The sequence below is a fragment of the Neofelis nebulosa genome, chromosome 11 (genome assembly GCF_028018385.1).
Source record: "Neofelis nebulosa isolate mNeoNeb1 chromosome 11, mNeoNeb1.pri, whole genome shotgun sequence".
NCBI lineage: Eukaryota > Metazoa > Chordata > Mammalia > Carnivora > Felidae > Neofelis > Neofelis nebulosa.
Window position 1 is genome coordinate 85,261,462 of NC_080792.1, and position 15,951 is coordinate 85,277,412.

Consider the following 15,951-nt stretch of genomic DNA (forward strand, 5'->3'; position numbering starts at 1 on the left):
GCAGACCCCCCCCCCTTTTTTTTTAATGCAGTTCTGGGGTTGCTATAAAGTTAGGGGAATTCTCCAACACCACTTCCCCTTGCAACGCAAATAAACACAACAGACTTGGTCAAAATGAAAACTTAAACGCTTCTGTTATGAAAAAGAAAAGGCAAGTCAGAGCCAAGAGAAAATACTTGCAACAATGTGTATCCAAAAACAGGACTCTTATCTATAGCATATGGAAAAAAAAGCTTGCAAAATTTAGTAAGAAGGTGAATGCCCTGATTTTAAAATGGAAAAAAGATTTGAACAGACACTTCAACAAAGAGGTTATGTGAAAGGCAAGCGTTACGTAAGAGGGGGTTCAGAATCATTAGTCGGTAGGGAAACGCAAGTGAAAAGCACGAGGAAATGCCGCTGTGCGCACACTAGAATGATTAACGTTGGAAAGACTGGCCACGTCAAGGGCCGTGAGGAGAAGGCACAGAAGCTAGAATTCTCATACGCCTTCTGGTGGAAATGTAAAATGGTGCAGCCAACTTGGAAAACAGTCTGGCAGCTTTGTAAGAAGTTCAGCACATACCTGTCACGCGAGTACGGGAGCCTGCTCCTAGGTGATGACCCAAGCGAGAGGAAAGCATCTCTCTACGAGGCTTTATGTGTCCCAGCCCCAGCCTGGAAACAGCCCAGAGTCCATCAGGAGACAAACGGATAAACAAATTGTGGTATCGCCACACAATGAGATAGAATTCAGTAATAAAAAGGAACAAGCTATCGACCCGCACAACAATATGGGTGTTTTGGAACAAGATGAATGGATCATGAAAAAAAAGAGCGACATCTCCCAAAAAAGAGTTCACACTGTATGATTCCACTTGCGTGAAATTCTAGAAAACATAAACTAATGTTATAATTACTGAAAGGTTAGCAATTACCTGGAGACGTGGGGGTTGGGGTGGGGGGAGGAAGAGGCACAAGGAAACACTGGGGAAGTAGGGATTTGTTCATTATCTTGACTACTGTGATACCTTCACGTTTTTCCAATGGTCAAACTGGACTTCAAATGTGTACTGTTGAAGGTACATATTCATACTCTAGAAGGCATTTTTTTGAAAAAAAAAGAGAAAGAAGACAAAGCAAACTGAATCTAGGACAACGAGCTGTGAGCAGTAAGCCGATGCGAATACCAGCACTGTGTTCCAGAGTCTGACCTTACGCCCCTAACAGGCGGAGAAGCTCAATCTGAGACCCGGGAGGACGTTGAGCCAGGACCCTCCGAGGGAGCTAACGCCATCCTGGGGGAGTGACTCCCCTGAATCCTGGCAGAAGCAAGAATGTTAATCCTTCCGAAGAGAAATATCCCCGAAGTCGATCCCCAGGATTCTCACAGATTGAACTCACAGTAAAAAACTACCAAGCATTCAAAGAAGCCATTGTGAGCGAAAGCCTACAGGAATGATAAACAACAGACGTAGGTTGTCAGGCTCTACAGGCAGTGGTGTGCTGGTGAACCCTCCACAGACAATTTAACAGTGGAGAAAAAGCCCCGCTGAATGCAAAATTGGGAAGAAATATGCAGAAGCATAGCATTAGATACACGGGTTTAATGGGGGCACCTGGGTGGCTCATTCATTTAAGCATCTGACTTGGGCTCAGGTCATGATCTCTACACTGACAGTGTGGAGCCTGCTTGGGATTCTCTCTCTCTCTCTCTCTCTCTCTCTCTCTCTCTCTCCCTCCCTCCCTCCCTCCCTCCCTCAAAATAAAACATATGTAACATAACACAGAGAATAACAAAATATAGTAAAATAATTAAGTGATTAATTTTGAGTATTTATATCCTTTGTGTTTAACATAATTTAATGGTAACATTATAAACTTAATTTTTAATGACTGTGTTTAATAACAGGCTTGCAAAACGCCCCAAAATTTATCAGCTCTCATGAGCCAGTTTGGCACAGATCTAATACATCCCTTATTCAGGTATAATGATTACTGCATACAGAATATGACATTAGTTTTATGTAAAATTTCCCAATTTTTAAATAATCAGGCCAAAACCAGATAGTAAAAACAAACAAACAAAAAAACACGGTTGCACGTCACAGTCAGCTGGTGGCCTGCCCGTTTGCAACCTGTGATCTAGTCCAACTTCCTCATTTGACTGATGAGGAAACTGAGGCCCAGAGAGGGGAAGAGATTTGCCTATGATCGCACAGTAAACGAGCTCAGATCTAGAAGCAGAACCAAGTCTGATTTTAACTGTTGGGTCAGTGCTCTAACCACTCTACCGTGCCACCTCTAATACGTGGTATGGAGTTCAAAATTTCACCTTGTTTTTTTTTTAACGTTTATTTTTGAGAGAGAGAGAGAGTACAAGCAGAGACAAGGCAGAGAGCGGGAGACACAGACTCCAAAGCAGGCTCCAGGCTCTAAGCTGTCAGCACAGAGCCTGATGCGGGGTTTGAACTCACAAACCATGAGATCATGACCTGAGCTGAAGTCGGACGCTTAACTGACTGAGCCACCCAGGCGCCCCAAAATTTCATCTTGTTCTTCCAACCTTGCGAAGCAGTAAAATCGGTGAAGAAGTTTCCATGACAATATCCCCACCGGGTGTTTTTCCCCCCTCACCCCAGGGAAGGAAATTCTGTTCCTTTCCTTACTTTTCCTCTCTTCCTTCAAGTGTAGGACTATCAGGACCTCACTGACCCCACAGAAGCCACTCCCAGGAAGACGCAGGGACTTACTCTGATTGAAGGGGTCGGTCACTGGGACACATCCAACGGCTAGAGCTGTTGCTGAACACGGTGTCGGTCATGGCAGAAGTTCGGTGCTCCTGGAAAACATTAACCCGGACATCACCCAGTTATCCAGCCGCTCTTTCTGAAGTCCCTACTCTATGCCAAGTACTCCGGGAGATGCAGAGAAGACCGGCACGTCACCCAGCTTCTCCACTTCCCAGATGGAGAAACCCAGGCCCCAAGAGGGAAAGTTCCTTCTGGAAGTCACAGCTCCCTAGAGGCAGAAATGGATCGGAACCAAGAGCCTTCTTCCTAAAACCCACATCCTCCTTCTTCACTAACTCAAGGCCACGTGTCCAGCAGGGGGAGGGTCAGAGTTCTTGATTCCAATCCAGGGTCTTTCCACCAGAGGGTGTCATCTGACTCATTTGCCAGTCACCTTGGCCTTGGCCAGCTTTGAGGTCCAAAACCCTGAAGTCATCCTGGCTTTAAAAAAAAAAAAATACTTTTAACACCCGACCCGTCCGAAAATCACGTTGGTTTGATCTTCACAATGGATCCAGAATCTGTCCACTGCTCTCTGCCTGGCTCACCGCTGTGCTGATCCAAACCACCGCTATCTCCGCCCGGCTTACTGTGGTGGCCTCTTCCACAGCCTCCCTGCTTCCATACCCTTGGCTTTCTTCAGTCCACGCTCCACACAGTGGCCAGGGAGATCTTTACAAACACAACTCACAGCTTGTAAAAACAGCACCCCACGGCGAAACACAGAGCTACTGTGGGATCCAGCAATTCCACACCTAAGTATCGACCCGCCCAGGGGAAACGAAAACATAGGTTCACCCAAAAACGTGTACGCGGATGCCCGTAGCAGCATCATTCGTAACAGCCAAAGAGTGGGAATGACTCCGTATTCACCAACTGATGAGCGTACAGACAAGATGTGGTGTGGTCTATGCGATGGAAGGTTATGTAGCCGTAAAAAAGGAAAGAGGTTCTGACATGCGCCACGCGGATGAACCTTGAAAACAGGGTGCTGAGTGAAAGACGCCACATTGTGTGTTTCCATTTGGAAGAAACATCCAAACCTACAGAGGCGGAAAATAGATTTTGGTTGCCAGGGGCTGGGGAGGGTGGGGGGGGACTAGGAGCTGATGGCTTTGGGGCACGGGGCTTCTTTGGAGGGGGCAATGAGAATGTTCTAAAATTCATTGCAAAGGGTGAATTGTTATGATATGTGAATTTTATCTCAGTGAAGTGGGGGGAGGGTGGGACCATCACTTTGGGAAGCTGGCAGGCCCGTTAAAGCTGTGGACGTTCACCTCCCCCTACAGTTCACGAGTGCGACTCTTAGGATTACACCCAAGGAGAAAATGCTCACGTTCTAAGCATGTACAAGAATGTTCATAGCTTCTTGATCCACAACAGCTAAAACCTAGAAACAATCCAAATGCCCATCGACAGGAGAGTAGATAGATCCGTGTGGTCTGTTCACGCAGTGGGATGCTGGTCTGCAATAAAAGACAAACTCCTGACGTATGTAGCGATAGGGACACATCTCAAGACACCATATTTTATGAAGGAGGCCAGCAGCAAAAGAGAACACGCTATATGACGGTGGCTTTCATGGAAGTTAAGAAGAGACAAAGTTATTTGATGACTGTAGAAATCAGAGCAAATCCATTGCTAACTTGGGGGCTGGGGAGGGGCAGCTGGGGAGGGGCCTCTGTAGGATGAAAATGTTCTGTATCTTGATCTGGGTGGTCATTAAACAGGTACATCATACACCTGCAAAAGCCGTGTCTGCACTCTATGTCCCTTCCCTCCCTACCTCAAATACAGTAAGTCAGCCCATGTCACTCTTTTGCTCAGAAGTCTTCAATGGCTCCCTATTGCTCCCAGAATAAAATCTACACTCCTTGGCATGACCTTGGCTCCTTGTGACCTCCTTCTCTAACTCTACCCCCCACTCTCCTCTTGCTCCCTACGCAGCCCCCCACGCCCACCCCACCCCCCCACCCCCCGCCAGGCCTCTCTGCCCTTCTTCCAACACTCACTTCCTTGCTCTCCCCTCTGCCCGGAACTCCAGGCCCATATGCCAGGCTCACTGCCGTTTCTTTAGGTGTGTTCCCAAATGTCATCCCCTCAAAGGGCCCTCCCCGACTGCTCCATTTAAAACAGCTCCTCCCCCATGTCCTCCACTCTGGCTTCCTTTACTCTGATTTCCTTTTCTTCACAGCTCGTATCCCTTCCCAAATTTATCGGATGTCTTATTTCTTTATTTGCTTAGAGTTTGCCTCTCTTATGTCTAAAACGTAAGCCCCTTGCAGGACTTACTCTGTTCTGTTCTCTCTTAATCTCCAACACTTCACAGAGCGCCTGGCGCATAGAAGGCATTTAATAAACATTTGTTGAATGCATGCGTGACTCTCCTTCAACACTAAGGCAGTCGAGCTGAACTGAGCCAGGCTCATATCCTCTGTGAGGCTCCCCGCCCCCCTCCCGCAGGTCTGGCCAAAGGGCAAAGCGGGAGAGGCCACGGAGATTACATTTAATTAATTAAAAAATAAAAACTTCGGAATGTGGGTCACTGTGTCCCGTGGGTCCCGATTTCCCTGAAGGTCTTGGCACCACCCGGCCTCGTTTTCTGGGATGCTGGGAAGTCGGGAGGGGAACAGGGAGAGCACTCTCTCTCCTATCCTGCAGCCCGTGGAGTTATTAAATCTTTGAGTGCGTAAAGCCAGAGGGGGGCCGAGGGCTGGACACATGGGAGGCAAGCCTCTTACAGAAAAGCCATTTCGTCTGCTCCCCTGTGATCGACATAATCTTCTCAGATTAATATGACCATTTCACCGTTTCCACTTGGAAAGCAGGAAGAAAGAAGGGACATCTCCTGGTGCAAAGGGAATCTGCTGAAAAGAAACTTGTCTCGTTATTGTCTGTGTCAGTTGCTGAGCGAGGCCATCCTGGGCCCCCGGGACCCCTGGCCCCTGCTTGGGCCCAGGTTTTGGGCTTCCTCGGCTGCTCCCGGACGGGGACTCCAAACATTCATTCAAATGCCTTGCCTCCTGCTTTGCAGCAGAGATGAGGTGCTGCCCTCTGGGGACCCCAGGAAGCAGGGAGGGCTGGGACAGGGGTGACACGGTCTCCGCCCACGAACTCTAATCTCCAAATGCTGTTGCTCTCCAGGCGGAACCTGGCGGCCCATCTTCTCCTGCATTCAGTCATGCACACTAGGAGCTCGTTTCCCGTTAAAAGTCTGCCTGCAAAGTCCAAGATCATTCACGGAAAGCACCCAGCTCGGTCCTCCAGGCCAGAAGCTACCCTGGACACTACTGATTAGTTCAGCTTTGCCATCCAGAGAAAGGAGGTCACGTGTCCACAGGCAGACCGTGGCTGGGGGGATGGGGGGGACAGATGCAGGTGGAGGGGAGGGGGCACAGCACGCATTGCCGATGTCCTTGACAGGAGGGGCGTCCACCCCCAGCCTCTGGGAGTGTTAGCAGCTAAGGGCTTATGGCAGCACCGTTTTCCAGAGAACTGCCCTCAGCCAACAAAAGCAGCTGCCTTGCCCACAGACACCCCGAGTGCAGCCCAAAGCCAATGAATAACGGGCAGGGGGCAATGTAAAAGCACAGACTTTTTGTCTCGAGGCGGGACAAGCGTGTGCCAGCATGCTCCAGAGCTCCCCATGGGATCAGGCTGAGGCCAGACTCCAGCTGAAGCCCCGTCCTCGCCTGGCATCCCTCGCTGCTTCCCGGAGTCATCACTGGTACCAGAAAATCCCATCGCGGGTTCTGCTTCTAGAGTACTTGACCTCACGCGGGAGTAGAATTTTAGGAAATCGGGGTTCTGATCCCCAAGCTCATCATGTTACTTAGCCATCTTCTAACCTGACAAAAGGCGAGCCTAAGACACTCTCCTACCTGCCTGCAGATGATGCCCCAGGAAGTCCAGCCACGATGTCAGGTTTGAGGGCGAGTTAACAGAAATGGAGAAAGCCTCTGACGTTTTCAGATGACCCCTGCCTCTCCTATTGCACACTACAGAGAAACCATCACCACAGTGGACAGGAGGCCTGCAGCTCCAGGGAGAAGCCCCAGAGGGAAACCAACCATTGGCACCAGGAGCAAAAACAGAGATGCCTGTGTCAGATACATTACATAGGATTCTGCCCTAGGACCCGCAGAACCTCAGCGTCACCGAGCTGATGAATTTCAGCATCTACAACGGTCCCTGACACACAGTGAGATAATCCCCCCTTCCTACTTCCCCTAGACTATAGCTTATGTAACAACGATGACCAACATTTCTTGAGCACCTACCATGTGCAAAATTCCATACCTTCGTCATTTGCTTTAATCCTTACAATCCTACTGTCAGGTAAGTGACATTTTACAGGTAAGAAACTGAGGTTCAGAGTGGTTAAGCCACCTGTTTAAAATCACACAGCTACCAACAAGCAGACTCAGGGTTTGAACTCTCTCCAAAACCCATGTGCTAATCACTACTCTGTTCACACCTACAGAACATTCCTCCCTGGGCTTTAGATTATTGGATCCTGACAGCTCCTGGCTGTATGCCCACCTCTCAGCCCCAGAAACAAGCTGAGACCCTCCCCCGCCAGCCCCCTACCTAGAGATGCTGAGAGATCACACACTTTGGCTCGGTCGAGGCCAAAGCCATGGCTTAGATCCAGTCCTGCAGCTGCAAGTTCAGAAAGCATAAACTAACTGCCTCCCCGGAAACCAGAGGCTCCAAGTCTTTTTCCTGGGCACAGGTGGTTCCCCCCCACCTCCCCACTCCCCAGTCCTGGTGCAAACTCCAAGGAACAGTCTGCTTTCAACAATAAAAGCAACAACAGCAACAGCTGTTCACATATCAAGGGCTTACTATGTGCTAAGTGCCTTTCAAGTTTTATCTTATTCAGCCCTCACAATAGCCTTCAAGATAGATGTTCTTCTTATCCCATTTTACAGAGGAGCAACTGAGTCACAATGCATTTAAGCGAGGTCCTGCTTAAAGTGTTTCAACAAAGCAATCTAAACGCCCGGTACTTAGCGCTGGCTAGCCCGTGGTGTGCCTCTGGATAGTGGAATACTGCACAGCGGGAAAGAATAAGGAGATTATTTATGATGGACGTGGATGCATCACTAAGATAAACTGCCTAGTCGTCAAGACCAGGACGTAGGATGATGTTCTCGAAGAGCACCATCTGTGTGCACAAGGCAAAGCAGGATACGTGCACACGTGTGACTTGTGGTTATCCATGCGTAAGATACATGTATCTCTGTAAAGAACTAGCACGAAACTAGCACAACATTGCTTGCCTCCGGGGAGGGGGACCGTCGCTGAAGCTGAGCTGGGAAGGAGGATTTTCACAACATGCCCCTTCGTATTTGCAACCGTGTGGATATGTTAGCTATGGAAAAATAAATGAACATTTATTTTTCTAATGTTTATTTTTTTATTTTTGAGAGAGAGAAAGAGAGAGAGCTAGCGTACAAGCAGGGAAGGGGCAGAGAGAGAGAGAGAAACACAGAATCCGAAGCAGGCTCCAGTCTCCGAGCTGCTAGAGAAGAGCCCGATGCAGGGCTTGAACCCATGAACTGGGAGATCATGACCTGAGCCAAAGTCGGACGCTTAACTGACTGAGTCACCCAGGTGCCCGTGAGCATTTCTTTTTTTTAATGTAATTTTAAAATAATAACGCGCTCCAATGGCTGTCCATCATAAGAGTTAAGACCTCCCCTGTAACTTCAAAGGAATGTCATGACCCTCTGCCTGCTACCCTCCCCGTATTTCTGACCACCCTCTGGTCGTGCTGGCTTTTCCAGCTACCAGGCCTTTGCCTCTGCTGTTCTCTCTGCCTTTATAACACCTTCCTCTTCCTCTCGTGTGGCTAATTCCTTCTCAGGCTCCCCTGGTCTCTGCTCAAGTGTCACCTCCTTCAGGAAGCATTCCTTGAATATACTAAGTTACCTCCTTTCACCCCATTGCTTGCTGTCACTGTTTGTTTCATTTATAATACTTATAATGATTTGCAATTATCATTTTTTCTTTATCTACTGTGTGTCTCTTCACCTATTCTGTAAGATCCATGAGAGCAGGGCCTGGGTCCAAATTTGTTCGATAACTGTATGTCCAACGCATGCAGGGCCAGCTTCACGGGCCCACAACCTAGGCAGCTGCCCAGCGCTCCAGGCCTAGAAGGGTCCAGAATTTGCCTTAATGCTCTGCTGTCACTATCTTGAGATTCTTAACAATAGTTGATCCGGGGGCCCTGCATTTTCGCTCTGCAGCCGGTCCTGAACGCGGTATACAGTAGGTGCTCAATAAATAAATCCTCACCTAAGCTCAGTGAGTGCAGTAGGCACTCCATAAACCTGCATGTAAGCGGCAGAGCCAGGCCTGTTCCAGATCTGCCCACCCGCACAGCTTGGTCCTAACCCGTATGCTGCCTTGCTTCTGAAACTGCCAGAAGACTCTGTCCCAAGCCCAGAGAGGCCAGATTCCAGAACCTTGCCTCTCTCCCCCTTTGCATTTTGTTTCTGCCTACTTCTCCTTGGCTCCCGTCAGCACCGTTTGCTCAGGAGCTGTGCCTCGAACCACCAAATCTCCAGGTCTTCTGTCGGTTTCCGATGAGCTGAGAAAGGAACTCTTAAAGCCCATTTAGCCGCAAGTGTCTACGCATGACTCCTCGGGCTGGGCCGGGCTGGCAGGGGAGCTGTACAGGCCCTTCAGGGCACAGCAGGGAACTGACGTGAGCTACAGCTGTGTGCGTGGAATTCAATGCCACGGTCAGCATTGAATTCAGCCCCACAGTCTTGGAATTAAGCCAGATGCTTCACAGCAGACCCTGCAGCCACCAGCTTGGACAGCACCCACCAGTTCTCTCTCTCTGTCTTTTCCTGTCTCGCCCTTCTTTCCCTGAGTCAGGCCTATCCCTGCTTAGTTAGAAATCTAGAAAAACCACGCAGACTATGTGATGGTGTGGGAAATGCAACTTACACCAAGGGCCTTAAATGGTGGGGGCGGGGGGTGAATGGGAGGTTCCAGGAACAGGGTCCAGGCTGAAAATATGTTTTGTTTGGCCCATGCAGTGTTTTTGAAAAAGTTAAATCAAGCCAATATTCTAAAAGCATGGGATTTAATTAAAAATACAGATTGCCAGCTTCTGTTAAGAAATAGGAAGAATCAAAAAAATACTTATAGAACATCTATTACTGTGTGCCAGATACTGTTCTAGGCACCGGGGATACAACATCAAAGCAAACAAACAAAAAAGAGGAAAATCGCTGCCCCCATGGAGCTTAACTTTTAGTGGGGAATCCAGAGGATAAGCAAGCACTAATTCAAATGTAAAAGGCATCAGCTAGTGATGAGCACTTTAGAAAAACAAGACCAAGACGGGGGATTGGTGATTGAAAGGGAAGTGTGAGTTTTAATAAGTAGTCAGAGGAGGCTTCAGTGAGATATGTTATTTGAGCAAAGACTTGAAGGGGGTAATGGACTGAGCCATGTGAATATCGGAGGCAGAGCATTCCAAACAGAGGGGAAAGCAAGTGCAAAGGCCCTGGGGTGGGCATACGCTGGTAACGTGGAGAAATGACAAGGAGCGCATAGTGGCTGGAGTGGAGTGAGCAAGAGGAAGATAGGTGGGAGCAGAGGTCGGAGCAGGAGTGAGGGCAGGGAGGGGGGCACGTCAGACCACGAGGACCATTTGGGCTTCCACTCTGAGTGATGGGGAAGCCAAAGAAAAGCTCTGAGAAATGAGCTGAATATTTCTACTCTGCCCCAACCACGCATCCAGCGTTGACTATTTGCCGGGGTCTTGGGGTTCCGACACATCCCCGCCGAGGCAAGGACATGGGCCAGCAAGGGGAAAGATGCCATCAGCCACACTTGATGGAGCCAGGCGCGGCTCTGCTTCCCCTCCCGCCTTGCCACGCCAGCCCCGCACTCAACTGTGGGGGCCTTGGTTATGCCCCAAAAGCTGACCGAGAGAGCAGCCCATCGTTACGGTGCAACAGCCGGCCTTGGACCCGGAGCCTGGGAATCCAACCTTAGCTCCCCTGTTCGTTTTATTTTCTGTTTAGTCATTCGGGGCCTCAGTTTTTGCATCTGTAAAATGAAGGCATAAAAATGCCCACCTCTGTCATGTTTGCCTTGCCGTGTTGTTGGGGAGGGCTCATGAGTGAACACGTGTGCGGGGACCTCGTAATCCAAACTCCTTTTCTTTTTTTTTTTTAATTTTTTTTTTTTTATTTTTTATTTTTTATTTATTTTTGGGACAGACAGAGACAGAGCATGAACGGGGGAGGGGCAGAGAGAGAGGGAGACACAGAATCGGAAACAGGCTCCAGGCTCCGAGCCATCAGCCCAGAGCCTGACGCGGGGCTCGAACTCACGGACCGCGAGATCGTGACCTGGCTGAAGTCGGACGCTTAACCGACTGCGCCACCCAGGCGCCCCTCAAACTCCTTTTCAAGTAGGAAGCAAGGAGGTCACTGCTAACGTTATCTGAGGGTACGGCTGGGGAGCAGAACAAAGACGTAAATTCCAGATGTTTGTTTAGGCTTGAGTGAGACACTGCAGTGGATACCTGGGATCGAGACACCTTATTTTTGCCTGTTTGGCATTTCTCTTTGGTGGGGGGAACAGCAATTTTCCCTTGGGAAACCCTCCCCCTTTCACGATCAATCTGTGTCGCATAAGAGGAGCTCATCCATTCTGGTCCCTAGAAGTGGGCCAATTTCCCTTGCCTGGCCAATCAGTGTATTACACCCCACGGGCTACAGTGATTGGTCCAGGGATAGGCACATGACCCAGTCTGGACCAATGAAGACCTGCCCTTAAACTTTTGCTGGAACCATATGGAAAGAAGCATTCTCTTTCCATTGGGATTGCTCAGCTGGTGGAAGAGAAGCTTGGAGCTGCCACTGGTCACTTTTGCCACCACGTGGGAAAGGCCTGCCAAAGCATAAAAGTAGAGCTGAGAGATGGAAAGAGGTTGATTCCTGATGATGCACTGGAATGCTGGATCCAGCCACGCCTGAATGTATCCTCCTGGCCTTTTTAGCCACCATGAGCCAATATGTTTCTCCTTTTTTTCATTTTTCAAGTCAATTTGAATTGAATTTTTGCCACTACAACCCTCCTGAGCAATATGTGTCTTCACAGACCAGCCACCTTGGAGCAAAAGGGGACCTCAAAGGCAGCCTGAATTGGCCAAGGCCTGGAGAGAAATACACCAGCCTTTAACAACCCCCTGGAGTCCCCCTCTCCCCCCTCCCGCCCCCCCCCCCCCCCCCGGGGCTTCGGAAGCACTGCCACCCGAGCTCAGGCCTTGCAGGAGGACAGGAAACGTTTGTAAAGCACCCTCACCAAGGCCTGCTGAGACCCTGCACTGACAATTAAAATTCAGTGACAACAAACAGCACTAATTAAAAGCAAAACTAAGTACTTAATAAGACAAATGAGGTGACGGTATTAAAAGCCAGGATGAGAGAGCTGGCATTAATTAAAAACAAAGACTAATCTCTTCCCTCCTCTGAAAAGGCTGTGTCTGTGTGTGTCTAGAAAATGTTCAGCTCTGTTAATGTGCTAAAGAAATGCCATGGGAACAGGCAGGCTCTGGTATTTGTTCTGCCTGGGGGCTGGGGTGATGAGGGTCTTCCTGGAGTGCGGGACCTTTGGGCTGGGCCTTGAAGGATCAGCAGGGGGTGCAAGACTTAAAAGGCAGAGGCAAGGATGGGGACGCGGGTGAGCAAAGACTCAGAAGCTTCAACAGACATGGAATGTTTGGGGAATGAGGAATTCATGGGAATGGAGCCTTGGGTGATGGGAGGGCAGGGGGGAGGGGGGGAAACAGGACTGAAAAGAGAGGATGGGGCCGTGATTCACCCCTGTCACCCAAAGCAATGTCCATCCAGACAACCCTGCTTGCATTTAAAGATGCAGGGGCGCCTCGGTGGCTCAATCGGTTAAGCATCCAACTTCGGCTCAAGTCATGATCTCACGGTCTGTGGGTTCGAGCCCCGCGTTGGGCTCTGTGCTGACAGCTCAGAGCCTGGAGCCTGCCTCGGATTCTGTGTCTCCCTCTCTCTCTGCCCCTCTCCCCCTTGCACTCTCTCTCTGTCTCTCAAAAATAAATAAACATTTAAAAATTAAAAAATATATATTTCCAGAGGCTAAGACCACATGCTCTTAGCAGACAGTTCAGCAGGGTGATTTAGGGTATGGGCTTGGGGGCCAAGCCCATCCAGCCATCTACCAGCCTGATAAGCATATCCCCATCCCTGAACTTCAGGGAGGTTCCTCACCTGTCGAATTAGATCTCAGATCATAATTATCATGAGGCTTAAATGAGACGATGTATGGGAAGTTCCTGGTTCAGGACCCGGCAGGAAACACCCGCTCGTCAAGTGGGAGCTCTCATGAATTTATGTTATTATTAACAACAATGATCTCAGTGACATTTTCCTAAAGAGATGGGAGTCCAGCTTTGGCACTAGAAGGAAATATCTCAGGCTTTCTGAAGCCAGAATAAGCCAGAGTAAGCCAGAGTAAGTACAGGGAGCATACTAAAGCAAGGGTCGGTTGTTGAGTGCAGTGGTTGTCGTCAGTGCAATGACTACGTTTCTGGTTTTCCACCGTGTGATAGGATGGTCCTTCCCTCTCCCTGGGAAGCCGGGAGAGGCCACATGATCCGTTCGGGCCAATAAACATCCCCAGGTGGAAACTGAAGCCGGCGCACGCATCACCACATTCCCCTTTTCCTGTCTTCACAAGCGCGGATGGATGATGGAACCCCCCTCAGCCTGGGTCCCTGGGGCAGGTCAAAGGCAGAGCAGACACCTATCAACCCACCATTCCCAGAAACCATGAGTGAGAAAGAAATCTCTGTTGCTTCAGCCAGTGAAACCTTGGGGATTGTTTGTTACTGGAACAGCCTAATCCGCCCTGTCTGTGCGTCCTACCGGCCAGGAACTGCATGAAGCATTTCCCATGCAACCCCTCGTTTGAGCTCCACAACAATCCTAGGAAACGCGATCTTCTATTACCCAGCTTTACAGATCAGGAAACTGAAGCCCAGAGAGGTCAAGTTCTTTGCCCAAGGACACGCAGCCAGTAAATCACAGCAGGGTGCGCATTCACACACGAAAGGCAGGAAGGATCATCCAGAGTTGACCTTCCTGGGGGAGAATGTCTCCTGCTGGGCAGGGGTACCCCAAACCTTTCCTTCCTTCCCTGAGGTATGAATCTCTCTGCACCCTGAGTCTACAATCCCAAACACTGCACTGCACAAAGAGCAGACACTCTCCAGGGCTCCCTGCACAGCTCAGCCGATTACCCGATTCTTTGATAAAGTGGAAACTTGGCCTTTGCTGTGTTGTTAACCCAGCTTATCTCTGCTCCAGCTAGGCTGTGGTGTGCGAGGGAAAGAGGAAAGGTTCGGGACAGATTTCTGCGTTTGCACATGCATGCCCAGACACAGGGGGCCCCAAACGGGAAGATGCCACGAGCTAGGTCTGCGTATTAAAACGAGTCATTTAGCTTAATGGGCCCTGGCTGCCACTCAGGCCTAAATTGCAATGAAACTCATTCTGATTAAAACCCAGCTAGAACTGACTTATCTGCAGCCCTAAATCTCATCACGCCAGAGACCGCAAGTGCCATCCTGACCCCGCCTGTACCCCGGGTACGAAAGAGAGCAGAGAGGAGCATCTATCCATTGAAACGATGGCGGCAGGCCTCATCCTCAAACCTGAAGAGCATTTTTGCATTCCCATTTTACAGACGAGGAGACTGAGGCCCCAGTTTGTCAAGGTCACACTGGCAGCAGGTGTAATATCCAGGGATGCAGACCAGGGTCTTGTATAAATGAGCCTTCTAACTACCCTGCTTCATTGACTACTGATGCAAATAACAGAACATTTGGCTAAGCATATTAGTTTGCTGTTTTTATATGGCAAATATGTTGCATAGTGGCAGTATTGTATGGTCTAACTCAATAATAAAAATAGCTTTGCTGGGTATTTTCTCTTTACCCCTGCAGACGCAGTCACCCTCCACCCGGCTCTGTGCCCTGGGAGAATGACCTCTGTGGGTGACATCAGTGGCCTCCTTGCCCTCCGGCTCCTCGTCGGGTTTGTCTAATGGGAGGCACCGGCAGAAGGCTGGAGGGAGGGAAGAGAGAGGCTGGGGCATTTATCCCCTGCTGGTCACCCTGAGTTGGCTGTTGGGGGTCCCAGCTCCCGTCAGGAGGACCCCTCCGTACAACCCTTTCTCTTCTGGATCCACAGCTGTTCCCTTCCTGCCCCTCCAGGCCGAGAGATGGGCCTGCTGGAGTGTTCATGTGACTCTAAATATCTCTTCGTTAAACTCACCTCGTTCCTTAAACTGGGCTTCTGCTGCTTGCCAGGCACTGTTCAAGGAACTTAGCTCACCTAATCTTCACGGCGACCCAGTGAACGATGATCATTCCCCTTTCATGGGGGAGGCACCTGGAGCACCGAGAGGTCAGGTGACCTCTTCCAGATCACACAGCTAGGAGATGACGGGGACACATTTGGAATCCCTGCCGTGTGGCTCCGGAGACTGTGCATTTGACCAGCTCACCATCCTGCCCTGAGGGTCTGTCCTTAGCAAAGGTAGGTTGGCACAGAAACGAAGAGCACCGGGTTTCTGATGGGCAATTTCCAAGTACCACCTCCTTCCGTCTTCAATACCATCCTGTGAGGCGGGCCCTGACGTTACTCCTGTGCCTGGGGCTCAGAGGGGTGTGTTAATTGCCCAAGGTCACCAGCCAGGAGTGGTGGAAACAGCCAGCTTATGAACCCCGGTTTGTCTCCCTTTAATGCCAACACCCTTGACCGCGACTCTGGACAACACCTCCTAGAACGTGGCCGCCTGGCGGCTGGGAGACTGGCTTAGGTAAAGAATGGCTTTCTAACCGTCAGAGGTACCAAAAGGAGGATGTGCTGCTTTGAGAGGTGATGAGCGCTCACACCAGACATCATCCACACAAACAGCAAAACTGCCTGTTGGGGCTGCTGTAAAGATGGTGAGGTGCTTTTCTGAAACGGCCTCTCCTTTCTGCATTTGGGGAAGAACAGCTCAAGCTCACGGACTCTCCCCGGTCATGTGCGGGCAAAACTCCTTACGCTAACTCCCTAGATTGGCCTGACTCTCTTTTAATGTTTATTCCTTCTTGAGAGAG

The 15,951-nt window shown here is 49.8% G+C and overlaps 1 protein-coding gene across 7 annotated transcripts in view; it reads right to left on the reverse strand.

Annotated features, from left to right (window-relative positions):
• RPH3A (rabphilin 3A) overlaps window positions 1-15,951 on the reverse strand; it is a 282,144-nt gene that overhangs the window by 70,639 nt on the left and 195,554 nt on the right. For 6 of the 7 annotated variants that reach the window (XM_058691220.1, XM_058691221.1, XM_058691223.1 and 3 more), the window contains one exon: window positions 2,733-2,821. In XM_058691220.1, the coding sequence (XP_058547203.1) occupies window positions 2,733-2,821 (89 nt within the window). Of the gene's footprint in view, window positions 1-2,720; window positions 2,822-15,951 lie in introns of those variants that run through there. The other variant, XM_058691226.1, reaches the window with a different exon arrangement.